This window comes from Onychomys torridus, chromosome 3 (genome assembly GCF_903995425.1).
Source record: "Onychomys torridus chromosome 3, mOncTor1.1, whole genome shotgun sequence".
Taxonomy (NCBI): Eukaryota; Metazoa; Chordata; class Mammalia; order Rodentia; family Cricetidae; genus Onychomys; species Onychomys torridus.
Genome location: NC_050445.1, coordinates 7,073,065 through 7,087,633, shown reverse-complemented (window position 1 = coordinate 7,087,633; position 14,569 = coordinate 7,073,065). Strand labels below are relative to the sequence as shown.

Below are 14,569 nucleotides of genomic sequence, written 5' to 3'. Positions count from 1 at the left end.
CACGCTCCATATCCTAGCCTACAACTACAAGAAAAGATTTCTGCTTTATTAGAGGCCAGGCGGATTTAGGGACCTCAAACTGCACTCTCTCCCCAGGCTCCGTATCCTGGTTTACAACTTTGGAATAAGACTTCAGCTTTACCAGATGCCAGGCCAGATCTAGAGACCCCAGACCCCAAAATTCCCAGAGGAGACACCCTACTGGACCCAAAGACTTGCTAGTCACCAGAACTGTTAGCATTTAAGCCAGAAGACCAGAGGAAAGAGAAACCAAGGAACAAAACACTCATCCAACAAAGACAAACACAGGAATCAACACCTAGACCTATAATCATCCCAAACCCAGATGCCTAAACACCAGTATAACAATCAATAACAGAAAGGGCAACACAACATCATATGACAGCAGGAGCTGAACAATCCAACACAGCTGAATCATAAGAAAATGACCTTAAAAATTACTATGAAGATGATATAGGTCCTTAAAGAGGAAATGAAAAAAATCCCTTAAAGAAACTGAGAAAAAGACAAACAAAAAATTGGAAGAACTCAATAAATCCCTAAAAGAAAGCCAAAAAAAATAGAGAACTGAGAATCAATCTATCATAAGACCCAGCTATGCCACTCATTCTTGGGACCCTCAGGCATACACCTAAAGGATGCTCAGTCATGCCACCAGGACACTTGCTCAACTATGTAACGGCCAGAACCTGGAAACAACCTAGACGTCCTCCAACTGAGGACTGGACAAAGACCATGTGGCACATTGACTCAGCTGTTAAAAACAAAGACATGGGGGGGGGGGGGCTGGAGAGATGGCTCAGTAGTTAAAGAGCACTGGCTGCCTGGGTTCAAATCCCAGCACCCATATGGCAGCTCACAACTGTCTGTAACTCGAAGATCTGACACCCTCACACAAACATACATGAAGGCAAAACACCAATGCACATAAAATAATATAAATAAGTAAAGTTATAAAAAAAACAAGGACACCAAAATATTTAAAGGCAAATGGGTGGAACTAGAAAAAAAAAATCATCCTGAGTGAGATATCCCAGACTGAGAAAGACAAACATGGTATGTACTCACTTATAAATGGTTATAAGCTGTAAAATAAAGGTTAACTATTCTACAATCCACAGCCCCCAAGGGACTGGTTAACAATGGGGTTCATGGGGAGACATCCAGATCTCCCTGGGAAGGGGAAATAGAGATTTTGTGCATGGACTGAGGGCAGGTGGGGATGGGAACATGAGCAGGCTGGGGAGGTGGAGAGGGAGGCTACTGAAAGAGACTACTGGAAAGGGAGGGGCATTTCAGGGTCAGGTAAAAACCTGGCGCCAGGGACTCTGCCCGGTATCTATAAGAATGACCCCAGCTAAGATTCTTAACAATAGCTGCTGATACATAGCCTAAACTGGCCATCTCCTGTGACCAGGCAAGACTTCAAGTGGAGGGAGTGGGAAACCAACCCAACCATACAACCTTTGACCTATAGTCTGTCTGGCCTATAGGATATACTGGGGTAAGGATGGCCTAGAGATTGAGGGAGTGACCAACCAATGAGCAGTCTAGCCTAAAAGCCATGCCATGAGAGTAAGTCCACTTCTGACACTGCCTGGAACACCAGGACCTATAGGCTGGATGAGCCAAAGATCTAGGATAGAGCCAAACAGGACTGGAGGGAAAAAAAATGTCAACATAATGATGCATAAACATATTTGGCTATACACATAGATTGGTGCCTAGCCCAACAGTCATCAGAGAAGCTTGATACAGCAACTGATAGAAACAGGTGCAGACCCATAGCCAAACATTAGTCAGAGCTCGAGGAATCCTGAAGAAGAGGCGGAGAAAGGATGGTAGGAGCCAGAGGGGTCAAGGATACCACAAGAAAACTCAGAATCAACTAACCCGGGCTCATAGGGGCTCACAGAGACTAAACCATCAAACAGGGAGCCTGCATGGGACTGACCTATGCATATGCATATATGTGACAGTTGTGTAGCTTGGTCCTCTTGTGGGACTCCTAACAGTGGGAACAGGGAATGTCTTTCTTTTACTGGCTTTTGGAACCCTACTCCTCATACTGGGTCTCCTTGTCCAATCTTAATACATGGGGAAGAGCTTAGTCTTACTGCAACTTGATACGCCATGTCTTGTAGCTACTTATGGCAGACCTGCCCTTTCCTAGACTGAAACAGAGGGGTAGTGGATTGTGGGGGAGGAACAGAGAGGGGTGGGGGGAGAAGGAGTGGGAAGAGAGTAGGGAGGGGAAACTGCGACCAGGATATGAAATAAATAAATATAAAAAAAAATAAAAAACTTCTGTTTCAGTAAACTGGAAAAAACCTCAAATAGGTTAAACATGCTGATTCCCCATCAAATCACCACTTAGAAGCTGAAGTGGGTGAGGGGTTGTTTCTAATTTCACTCTCAAATATGAACTTAAGACACTATGGCTTTAAGGGGCTGGAGAGATGGCTCAGAGGTTAAGAGCACTGGCTCTTCCAGAGGTTCTGAGTTCAATTCCCACCACCCACATGGTGGCTCACAACCATCTGTAATGAGATCTGGTGCCCTCTTCTGGCCTGCAGGCATACATGCAGGCAGAACACTGAATACATAATAAATGAACGAATGAATGAATGAATGAATCTATCTTTAAAAAAAAAAAAGACACTATGGCTTTAAGTAGGAACAGAAAACTGACCAAAAGATTCTGTAAAATTAATCCTAGGTTTGGAACTTTCTCTTTGAAGTCATCAAAAGCCAAAGACTAAACAGAGATTCAAACAAACACCATGACAGGCTCCTATGGCCTATCAGAAACCAGGCCTCAGTTTCAGTTTACTGGAACGGGACAGGCAGTTCTTGGAAAAACCACAACCCCATGGCAACCAATCAGCAAACACCCTTCTGCTAGCTAAAGACCCACCCTGCTCCTAAAAAGTCTCTAACCATTAGAGCCACCAACCAATCCTACAGCAACCTGAAAGCTTTTTATTTAAACCCATCAATCAACCCCTAGACTAACCTCCCCTCTGTGATGTGCCCCTTGCTATGCTTAAAAGGACCCTGCATGCTTCTCCCAGGGTCACCACTCTGTATGAATGGTAGACCCCTACATGCTGGAATTGTTCTGCTCTTGAAAAATAAACATGTGTCTGGTGGTCTTTGGAGCAATTCACGGACCCTAACATAAATTTCAAAATCAAAAACAGTATACACACAATTTTAGCAAAGCACCAACTAATTAGCAATTTTTACACACGCGTGCGCAATTGAAGGGGAGTGTCTGAAGACATCAGTTGGGAAAGTGCTAGCCACAAAAGCATGGCAACCCATCTTGGATCCCCAGAACCCACATTGAAAGGCTAGGCCTAGGGGTGTACCACGTAATCCCAGTGCTAAGGAGTGGAGACTGGTGCATCCCTGGATCTAGGTGGCCAGACAGAACTGCCTACCTGGTAAGTACAGGATAGTGAGAAACTGTCTCAAAAACAAGGACTGCACCTAAGGAATGATCTTGAAGTTGTACTCTGGCCTCCACACATGCACCCACACCCATGTATGCATACAAATACCACATATATATCCACATATTCTTTGAAGCTGAAATTTTTGCTCAGTAGTAAAGAATCTGCCTAATATACACAAGATTCTGGGTTCAATAACCAGACCTGAAAAACAAAAACAAAAACCCCCACAATACATATAATTTTTCTGTAAAGTACCTAATTTCTTTCAATAGTTCTACTTTAGCTGCCAGATTCTTCAGCCTGGTTCCTACACACGTTTTCAGAGTGTTTTCTAAGTGCTTAGTCAGTTCCATGGTGGTAGTTTTCTCTTTCTGAAACATAAAAAGTAAACTTAAAATAGTGAAAACTAATTATGACACCATACTTCTAGCATTCAAATGACTTTTAGTTAGACTCAAGCAAAACGTTAAGAGTTAAAAAAAAAAATGTTAGTGTCAGAACTGAATTGAATTGTTGGACATTCAGCTAATACCAGGTCTAGGACCCTAGTTGAAAGGGATAAATTTTGAGGGCTCCATGAAGCACTATGGGAAATGTGATATAAATGGCATTATGCAATTACTGCTTATTTTACTATGAACTACATAGTATGGTTATAGTTTGGTTGGCTTTCAGTTGGAGAGGGCTGCAATCTAACCCAGGATACCTGTGCATAGAAGTAGTTGTTTGAAGAAGTTGAGGAGGTAGAGGTGAGAGCAATGGTGGAGGTGGTGGTACTGGTGATGGTAGTGACAGGGTCTCATTGTGTAACCCTGGCCAGCCTAGAACTCACTATGTAGACCAGGCTGACCTCAAACTCACAGAGATCCACCCATATCTGCCTCCTGGATGCCGGGATTAAAAATGTATGTACCACCATACTCAGTTTCTTTAACATTTCTTCTATTAGCAGTAGATATATATTCATTTTTGTAGCCTTGGCTGGCTATATAGACCAGGCTGGCCTCAGACTCACTGGCATTTGCCTGCCTTAGTCTCTCCAGTACTAGAATTAAAGGTGTGAATGTACCATTATGCAGAGAAATAGATACACTCTTAAGAATATTAAATACTATTAACAATGCTTGTTTTGAAACATTACATGATGTATATATTTAACAAAGGACTAAAAAAAAAAAGACTGTAAAAATGGTTATGAACAATAGCGGGATTAATTATGAACTCCCTCTGCAATGTTTTGAGATTTTCCATAATTTACAAGTTTGAGGGCTGTAGAGCTGGTTCTGTCGGGTAAGTGCTTGTCAAACTAGCATGAGGACCTGAGCTGGGTCCACAGCTCCACATTAAAAAGCTAAGCACAATAGTGACACACATCTGTAATGCAGCAGTGGACAGGCAGAAAAAAAGAAGGATCTTTGGGGCTTGCTGTCCAGGCAGTCTAGCCAAATTAGCACACTCCAGGTTCAGTGAAAGACCTGTCTAAAAACTAAAGTGGAAATGAGGAAAACATCTGACATCGACCTCTGGCCTACACACACACACACACACACACACACACGTTCAAACACAAGAAAATGCACCTGCACACAATGAACACATACACACACACACACACACACACACACACACACACGAGAAAATATAAATGAAAAAATAATTATATTTCAAACAGCCAATGAAATATAAACATGGTTAGCTTGAAATATGAGAGAAGATCTCTTCACATAAACATCAAGAGAGAATGGATGGGGACAGAGTGACAACATAACTAGAAAGGGCAGTACGTGCAGAGATCTCACAGTGGAGCTCTCTTTACCACAAGCCACTGACATACCTGCAGCTCTTGGGCAGTCTGTTCAACCTTCAGTTCTAATGCCTTATAATTTTCCAGAAGAACCTCTTTCTCTGTTTTAAGCTTTTCATTCTCTTCTATAAGTTTCTGGTCCTGTTTAATTTTTGCCAAGCTGACATTAGACCCTAAATTAAAGTCACCAGCAGCCAAACTTTCCCTATTAAAAACAAATTCATTCATTTTTAAAAATATGCTGAGGCTGTTGGAACCCACAAACTGAAATTACCATAGGCTTTTTATAATACATTTTATAATTAATCGGGGACACTAAAACTATTCCCTAGCTTAACATGAAAAGTCATTTCAGCTGAGCATGTTAACACAAGCCTGAAACCCCAGAATTTGGGAGGCCAAAGTGGATGCATACAAGACCTGAGGCCAGTCAGCTACTCACAGGTTAAGAGCAGCCTGGGCTACACAGTTAGACTCTTGTCTCAAAACACGACAATAGATTATTTTAATGCAAACTAGGTTGTGTTTTAACTGGGGTATACATAAAAAACAATGCTTCCACTCTCTTATATTCCAAATTCCTCTTAACATCATCAACTCCGAAGAACAACATGAACAATAAACAGTGCTGCGTCAGGTTTTCCTGCCCCTCCTCCCTTGTACCCTATCTGTTTAGTTCTTCAACCACCAGTAAAAACCCATCAAAGTGCCATGACGTCATGGCTTGGATCGCGGTAGGAGAGAATACACTGCAACTAGAGTAGTGGTTCTCAACTTGGGGGTCGCAACACCTTGAGGATTCAACAACCCTTTCACAGGGGTCACCTAAAACATGATTCACAACAGTACCAAAATTAGTTATGAATAGCAACAAAAATTGTACGGTTGGGGGTCACCACAACAAAAGGATCTTTATTAAACGGTTATAGCATTAGATAGGTTGAGAACCACTGACCTAGAGAGACACTCAGTGGTTAAGAGCACTGACTGCTCTTGTAGAGGACCCTGGTTCAACTCCCTCCCAGCACCCACATGGCAGCTCACAACCTTCTGTAACTCCAGGCCCAGGATATCCAATTCTCTCTTCTGACCTCTGAGGGCACCAGACAATCATATGGTACAGAGACACACATGTAAGCAAAACACCAAACATAAAATAATATTTTTAAAGAAATGTATTGGTAGACATGGGTATCGAGTCTGGCTTTCTGCCTCAAGTAGATAATTAAAAATTATCTAAAAGGTTAGCTCAACTTACATATACCTGAGGTGACAGATATCTCACTTCCTCTGACCTTTACTTATATGGAATACATGAATCGAAACAACATACTATACATCAGAAGTATAAACAATTATTTGATCAGTTAAGAATTAAAAATATAGGTTGAGAGTGGAGATCAATTAGTAAAGTATATGCCTTGCAAGCATCAGGCCTTGGGTTTTACTTCCAGCACACACACACAAAAAAATAAATAAATAAATAAAAATAAAAATAAAAAAATAAAAAAATGCCAAGAGTATTTTTAAAGAGATGAGCTCTTTACAGAGCAATTAAATCTCACCACACGCTTTCACAAAAAATTCCTTAAACATGTGAAAATTTTTCGTATAGCCAGAGGAAAAACATTCAATCTTCTTTCCCTTAAGAGGATGGGAATTACATCCAGAGCCTCATGCCTACTAGGTCTGTACTCCATTGAGCTAAACTCCAGCCCCAATTTCAAATCTTATTGTAAGTTCTGGGCTTTGTCTGCATAATTTCAATACTAGGGTATGTTTTTATTTTTTATAAAGACATTCAAAAGAATTGGAATGAAAAGTTGGCAAGGGAACTTTAATCAATTCAAGAACAATTTTATTTTCAAGGTTTTTAAGGAAAATATCCCTGCTAAAGAGGAAAGGGACAGAAATTATGTAAGATCACAAAGTCATAGGTACTGTTAAGGATTCTAAAAGCCTAAGAACTGAGTTCTAGAAAGGCTACTACCATAAATTTGAAATCAATTAAACTTTTAAAACAGCAGTTGTACTGGATGCTTTTTGTCAACTTGACACAAGCTAGATTCATCAGAGAGGAAGGAGCCTCAGCTGAGGAAATGCCTCCATGAGATCCAGCAGTAAGGCATTTTCTCAATTAGTGATCAATGGGGGAGAGCCCAGGGCCCAGCCCATTGTGGGTGATGGTCCTGGGTTCTGTAAGAAAGCAGGCTGAGCAAGCCATGTAGAGCAAGCCAGTGAGCAGCACCCCTCCATGGCCTCTGCGTCAGCTCCTGCCTCCAGGTTCCTGCTGTGTGAGTTCCTGTCCTGACTTCCTTCCATAACGTACAGCAATATGGAAGTGTAAGCCAAAGAAAACTTTCCTCCCCGACTTGCTTTTTGGTCATGGTGTTTCACTGCAGCTATAGAAACCCTAAGACAACCCCGTCTTACTTTGGAAACGTCACGTGATTTCCTGCATTAGTCTCACACTTCACATCAAGAGTCAATCTCCCATTAAAATGCCCCTTTGGTCTGCTGAAAGGTGACTGGTTTGATCTGCGCCCCCACAAGGGGATAGGGTTCTTGAGGTTCCTGAGAGCGAGCTGACTGGAATCTGGCTTCTTTGCCTCACAGCCATCAACGCCAGAAGTCTGTCTGCACTTTTCTGCAAATCCTTTCTTTGCCACTTCTTCCCCTATATCGACAGTGCCGTACTCAGCCTGAGCAATAACTGTTCCATCTTGATAGGTTGCTTTAATTCTCATTTTTATTTCTTTTTCAAAAATCAAGCTCCCCAAAAATGTTCTGCCCTAAGAAAGATAGGGGGGAAAAAAACAAAATATAAACCATCCACATTAACATTTTCCTCACTTACTTTGCTTCCACTCATATTTCTTTTTCCTAAAATCTATATACATATACACTATATATTGACTTATGAAAATATATCTCTGCATGTGCATGAATTATTCCAATGTTTGTGAAAACCTTCTTTTCCAGAAGTATTCAACCATATTTATAAATGTTTTTTTCTTTTTAAAAATGTATTTTTATTTTATGTGCATTAGTGTTTTGCCTGCATGTATATCTATGTGAGGGTGTTAGGTACCCTGGAAAAGAAGGTACAGACAGTTCTGAGCTGCCATGTTGGTGCTGGGAATTGAAACCAAGTCCTCTTGAAGAGAGCAGTCAGTGTTCTTAACCACTGAGCCATCTCTCCAGTCCCATATTTATAAATGTTTTAATGAACACTAATTAATTATTGAATTAACAAATACTAGATATTTAATAATAGCCTAGAATAATTTTTTAACCTAGCAGATTGTATCAACTGTCTTGACTCCAACTAAATGTAATGATGTTTGTTTTGGTTTGGTTTATCGACAAAGGGTTTCTCTGAGTAGCCCTGGCTGTCCTCAAAGTTTGCCCTGTAGACCAGGCTGGCCTCTGACTACCAAGGCGTGAGCCAACACCACAGCTGTGCTGATGTTCTAGTGAGCCCCACCACAGCTGTGCTGATGTTCTAGTGAGCCCCACCACAGCTGTGCTGGTGTTCTACTGAGCCCCACCACAGCTGTGCTGATGTTCTAGTGAGCCCCACCACAGCTGTGCTGATGTTCTAGTGAGCTATCACAGCTGTAATGATGTTCTAGTGAGCTACCACAGCTGTAATGATGTTCTAGTGAGCTACCACAGCTGTAATGATGTTCTAGTGAGCCCCATCACAGCTGGACTGATGTTCTAGTGAGCTATCACAGCTGTAATGATGTTCTAGTGAGCTACCACAGCTGTAATGATGTTCTAGTGAGCCCCATCACAGCTGGACTGATGTTCTAGTGAGCCCCACCATAGCTGTAATGATGTTCTAGTGAGCCCCACCACAGCTGGACTGATGTTCTAGTGAGCCCCACCACAGATGTAATGATGTTCTAGTGAGCTATCACAGCTGTACTGATGTTCTAGTGAGCCCCACCACAGCTGGACTGATGTTCTAGTGAGCTATCACAGCTGTACTGATGTTCTAGTGAGCTACCACAGCTGTAATGATGTTCTAGTGAGCCCCACCACAGCTGGACTGATGTTCTAGTGAGCCACCACCACAGATGAAATGATGTTCAAAGGAACCTTATTTTCAAAAAAAATTTCTGGTACCTATAAAAGAAGTTCAACAAAACTTAAAAGTTATTTTAAAGGCAAAATCAGACACTTTGATTTTAAACTAAGACAAGAAAAAAGATTAAAATAGAATCTCAAAGCACAAAACAGATGTTCACAATAACTCAGTGGGTCAAGGAGCCTGCCACTACATCTCACAATCTGAGTTCAAGTCACATGGTGGAAGGAGAAAAATTCCCACAAGTTGTCCTCTGACTTCCACATATGCTATGCTACATGCATGCCCACACATGTACATATACATACAATAAATGTAAAAAAATTTCAAAGCACAAAATACCAGAATCTTTTTTAAAATCAATAATTTTAAATTATAGACTGTGAGACACTAGTAATTGTTTATTCAAAACTGCCTTAAACAGAACTTTAAGGAGGCCATATCAGCACCATCATATTAGAGAAGCCACATGAGAAACTAGGTACTTGCTAACTTTTAATTATTACCAACCCACCACACTGAGAAAAGATACAATAAAACATATTTGAGATTGCAAAGTATCTTAAGACTTCATTTTACCAGGAACTTTATTACTGAGAATTTTAATTTAACTTTGATACAATCTAAGTACTCTTTTCTTCTTGATTTCTCTAAATTCCTTTCCTGATTTTTCAGCCTACACTATAAATGAAATTACTAATTTTTCAGAATATATAAAGAATGAATTGAAAAAGTAAAATGAGTGATTACTGTTCATATTTGCCTATTCATATCCTCCTTGAAACAGAGGTACCATTAAAATAAGTGGACCATCTCTCCTAAGAAAGGAAAGGTTTATTTTTAACTATAGTCTCAGTAAATAGGAAAACCTATGACTGGTCAAGTGGGAGTGCTTGCCTAGCACCTAGGAAGAATGGCAGAATGCTTGCCTAGCACCTAGGAAGCCCTGTGTTCAAACATCAACACCACTACCAAAAGAAGGGGGGGGGGCAGTAGGAGAGGGGGAAGAGAAAGAAAAAAGAAAGAAAAGAAAAGAAAGGAAAGGAAGGAAGGAAGGAAGGAAGGAATATGATATATGCCAACCAAGTAAGAATTATGTCATAAACTATCATAAAAACAAGGATACAAAAGCCAAACCAAAAACTAAAATATAAAACATAACCTCACTTTTAAAAAAAAAGTCAAGATCCAAAAAGATTTGTATGACACTAGTACAGATAATTGTTTTATTTCTCTAACTCTGTAACAGTATAGAGGACAGAAATAAAACCCACATAACAAACCCAAACTTTTCTTGTACATGGGCTCTTTTATCAGTCTAATGAACTATTTGTGGACTCCTGAGAAATTTTTCAATGTATAAAATACATAGTATTACAAAGGAAAATATTTCATTTGTGGTTCAATTTATCAACAGACTAAGAACACTTAGGCCTAGAACAATACATCTAAAGGATCAGAAATGATCCAAACTACATATGCTATGAGATCACCAATGCTGTTCTGCTAAATGGAAATATCAAACTGCCTTCTAAATATTATGTTTGTATCCATAGATTTAGTGAGGCTCTCAACCTTGTTCAGAGAAGCTGATTTGGCAGTGAAAGCTGAGTCTCAAAACTGTCCAAGTGCACAGAAGAGCAGGTAAGAGTATAAAAGCAGAGGATGAGGAACACAACTACCTCCTGGGTTTGACATGCCCCTTGCACTCATGAACTCAGGAGCTGTGATTACCTCATAAGTCCCACACAAGTTAACCCCAACAATCCTCCACTATGAATGGGGAGGGGCAAAGGAGGCCCCACTCTAGCTGAGGAGCTATTGGTAGTTGGTGGCTCCTGGAGGTGTAACCTCTGGTTGTTGTTGTTGTTAAGGAAAGAGGATGTACTGGGAAGAAGAGTTCCAACAGATAAGGGGAAGGGGGAGCAGGCAAAGTATTTATAGCAAAAGAAACATAGGCTTTAATAAAATTTTCAAGCATAAAATTTAGAAATACAAGCTGGGTATAGTGGCAGGAAAACTGAATAATTTCACTTCCCATCTCTCCTTAGGGCAAAGGCTGCATAACCTGAGACAGTCTGAAGAAACTCAGTCCCTAAAGGACGGACTTACAAAGACATAGAGCACTCAGTTATCTCTGTCAGAATTCCCATAAATATCAGGAACTAGAGGATCGTAGAGAAGGGCAGATGCTATTGAGAACTAGGTCTGACAGAAGCTGTGTTTGAACCCAGTTCCCTGGGCCAAATCGACGTGTGTTCACAGAGGAGGTAAGAAGGCTCGTCCTGCAGGGACCTCGAGACTGGTATGGAGCTTTAGTGACCTTGGGGGTGGGGGGGGAAGACCTTTGTAAAGCAGGAAAGGCTTTGGCATATCTCAGTGACTTGGACCAACATGTGGACAGAGTTCATAAAGTGACAGGCCCCCTAGAGGAGACAGTTAAAGGGTAAAGGCAAGGAAGTGGTCTGGGGGTTCCTCGAAGACAAATACAACATTTGTGTCAGGCTGGAGTTCCTAAGGAAAAAGCTGATAGTCAAATGGTGTGCTTAGGAGCTTCTGCCTGAGGAGCATTTCACAGAAGACACCCAGGACAGAACAATACAGGTGAAGATGATCAAGCCTGTCCCCAAGGTGGGTAATTATCCCCCCAGACTATGGAGGACACATTTCCCTCCCGCAAAAGGTTATGTTAGGGGTGAAGATGGTTTGCCCAGTCAGGAACCCCCAACAGTTAGGTATGGTGAACAGGGAGGCTAAAGGGATGTCCAACCCAGGGCCACTGTGACCCAGGGAGCCTGCAGGTCAAACAAGGCCACATTCACCTTTGGCCCTAAGTAGGTCTGAGCAGATAAAGTCAGGCCCACTAAGTTTATCATGTATGGAGAAATGTAGGGATGCTCCCAGGAAAAGCTCCTGGGTATGTAAACATGTAACAATTCAGAGAGAAGGAGTGAAATTACAGAGAACTAATTAAGTTAGTACCTCCTATACATGTGTACCAAACCCTGGTTTGTGAATAAAACAGATGATACAAATGAATGAAATCTTTCCATGCTGTAATAGAGCTTGCTTATATTCAACTTTTTTATCTTCTTAGTTGTAAACTTCTGGATCACCTGACACTTTCTGAAAACAGATGCCAACAGACTTTCAGAGTGTTTCACCAAGGTTATCTTTGTAACCCCACTCACTATCTGTTATGTTACAGTGGTTCAGGATGTTGCCTTGTCCTGCTCATCTTCTGGAAAGGGTCTTGCTCTATAGATAACATGATGCTAACCTCTAAGTGTTTTTGAGAATTGAAAAGCCACTGGAAAGACAACCAGGTAAAATGGCACTTCTACCTACATTACAACACTACTGGGACTGGATTAACTTTAAAAAAAAAAAAAATCCAAAAGTTACCCTACATGCATTTAAAAAAAAAAAAAAAAGGACACTCTAGAGACTCTAAAGTTAATAAAAACCCCAGTACCAGGAGTGTGCTACCTTCCTGTGAGTTGCTGGCTAGGGAAGCCCCTAAGACCCCACAAATCTCACATACACACACACAAAATAAACCTATTGCTACTGCTGTTGGTTATATGCCAGGACTAGGTGGTAAGACTACTGCTAAAGACATTGCATGTATATGCTTTGACTGTAGGACATGGAGAAATTAAGCCAGGACTATAATGGAAACTCCCACCCTGCTAGTGGGATTCTGTATTGTCAGAGCAGGCCATGCCCACACTGGTAGAAAGCTGTCACCAACATTCCTGCTTGGCCATAGACCCCGGGTGCTAAAATACCAACATGCCAGGCAGGATGAGCCTGCTTATGCAATAGTGGCTCTGCTCTCCCAGGTGAGACCAACAGCCTCCCAGGAGGATTTAAGGTCCTTTCCACAAGAGGGAGCGCATGTCTGGTACTGTAGCCAGAACAAACACCTATGGCTGGCATGTCCTAAGTCCCAATTCAGAAACAACTTCTTGTTTTCTAGATGGATGTGATGTGCCTGTCAAACTGCCTTCTAAACATGTGTATTTATGCCCAGAGATCATTACTGTTATCAGCCTCAACTCATAACCACTGGGGAAGTTCCTGAGATCAAGTGACTGTTACTGTGATATGGTAGCCTATTTCTTAGTCATTGGTGAACATCTACAGTCAACCCCTCTAAGGCTCAGGGATCATTGCTAAAGAGCAGCAGGGAAAAAATATAAGAGCAGGAGGAAGTGGTGAGTGTTATGTAACAATTTTCTGAGAGATTGAAACATTCCATTCTGCAAGAAGCAGCTCCTTAGATAGAAAATAGCTTCAGGATGTCCCTGAAACTGACCAGATTCTCTAGCCCCCCTCCCTTCCAGAGTAAGCAATAAAAGCTCTGCGTCTCTCTCAGAAAAGAAGACTGAACTGCAAAGAAGACGCTGAGATGAGATGAGCTGGTACAAAGACTCAAACGAGCTGAGCTACAAAGAAGATTCTCAAGGGGAAAAAAGCTGCAAAATAGGCTCTGACACCCAAACAGCTGCCTAGAAGCAGCAAAAACCAGCAAGCTGACTCAAAGAGGTTTGGACTAACTGAGGCACCTGGAAAGGACACTCTCTAACATGTTGAGCTGCCTACAGGCTATGTATGCACTGTGCTCCAGGTTCCCAACTTTGTGAACTGTCACCCAGGCTGGGGTGGGCTTTGATAATGCAGCTGTCTTTGCACCATTTCTGCTCCTGTAAGTAACCCCAATAAAATTGACTGGTTCATCAAGTTGGACTTTGGTGGTATCCATACTTTGGACTGCCACAGGATTCCTATCTGGCGTGAGTAGACATATGTGCTGCATCTCCCAGGAAAACAGGAGAGAAAAGGTTTATTTACCTTACAAGTCCAAGTTACATTCATCACTGCAGGGAAGTTACAGAGACTGAAACAGCCAGCCACACCACATCCATACTTAAAAGTAGAAAGAAACAAATAGACCCATGTTGCCTGCTTGCTCTTCTCACCTAGCTATCTCCTGTACTATATCATTCAAGAGACCCTGGCCAAGGAATGGTACTGCCCACAATGAACTGAGCCTTCCCAGGTCAATTGGCAATCAAGACAGGCGCTCACATACGTGCCCACAGGCCAACCTTATCTAGATAAGTCCTCATTTGAGACTTCCTTCCCAGGTTATTCTAGTTTGTGTCCAGCCACATTTAAAAC

At 41.5% G+C, this 14,569-nt stretch overlaps 1 protein-coding gene across 3 annotated transcripts in view; it reads right to left on the bottom strand.

Moving 5' to 3' along the window:
• Stk31 (serine/threonine kinase 31) overlaps positions 1-14,569 on the bottom strand; it is a 76,720-nt gene that overhangs the window by 42,139 nt on the left and 20,012 nt on the right. For all 3 annotated transcript variants that reach the window (XM_036182343.1, XM_036182342.1, XM_036182345.1), the window contains 3 exons: positions 7,720-8,078; positions 5,317-5,491; positions 3,738-3,853 (listed from right to left, as the gene is read on the bottom strand). In XM_036182343.1, the coding sequence (XP_036038236.1) occupies positions 3,738-3,853; positions 5,317-5,491; positions 7,720-8,078 (650 nt within the window). The remainder of the gene's footprint in view (positions 1-3,737; positions 3,854-5,316; positions 5,492-7,719; positions 8,079-14,569) is intronic.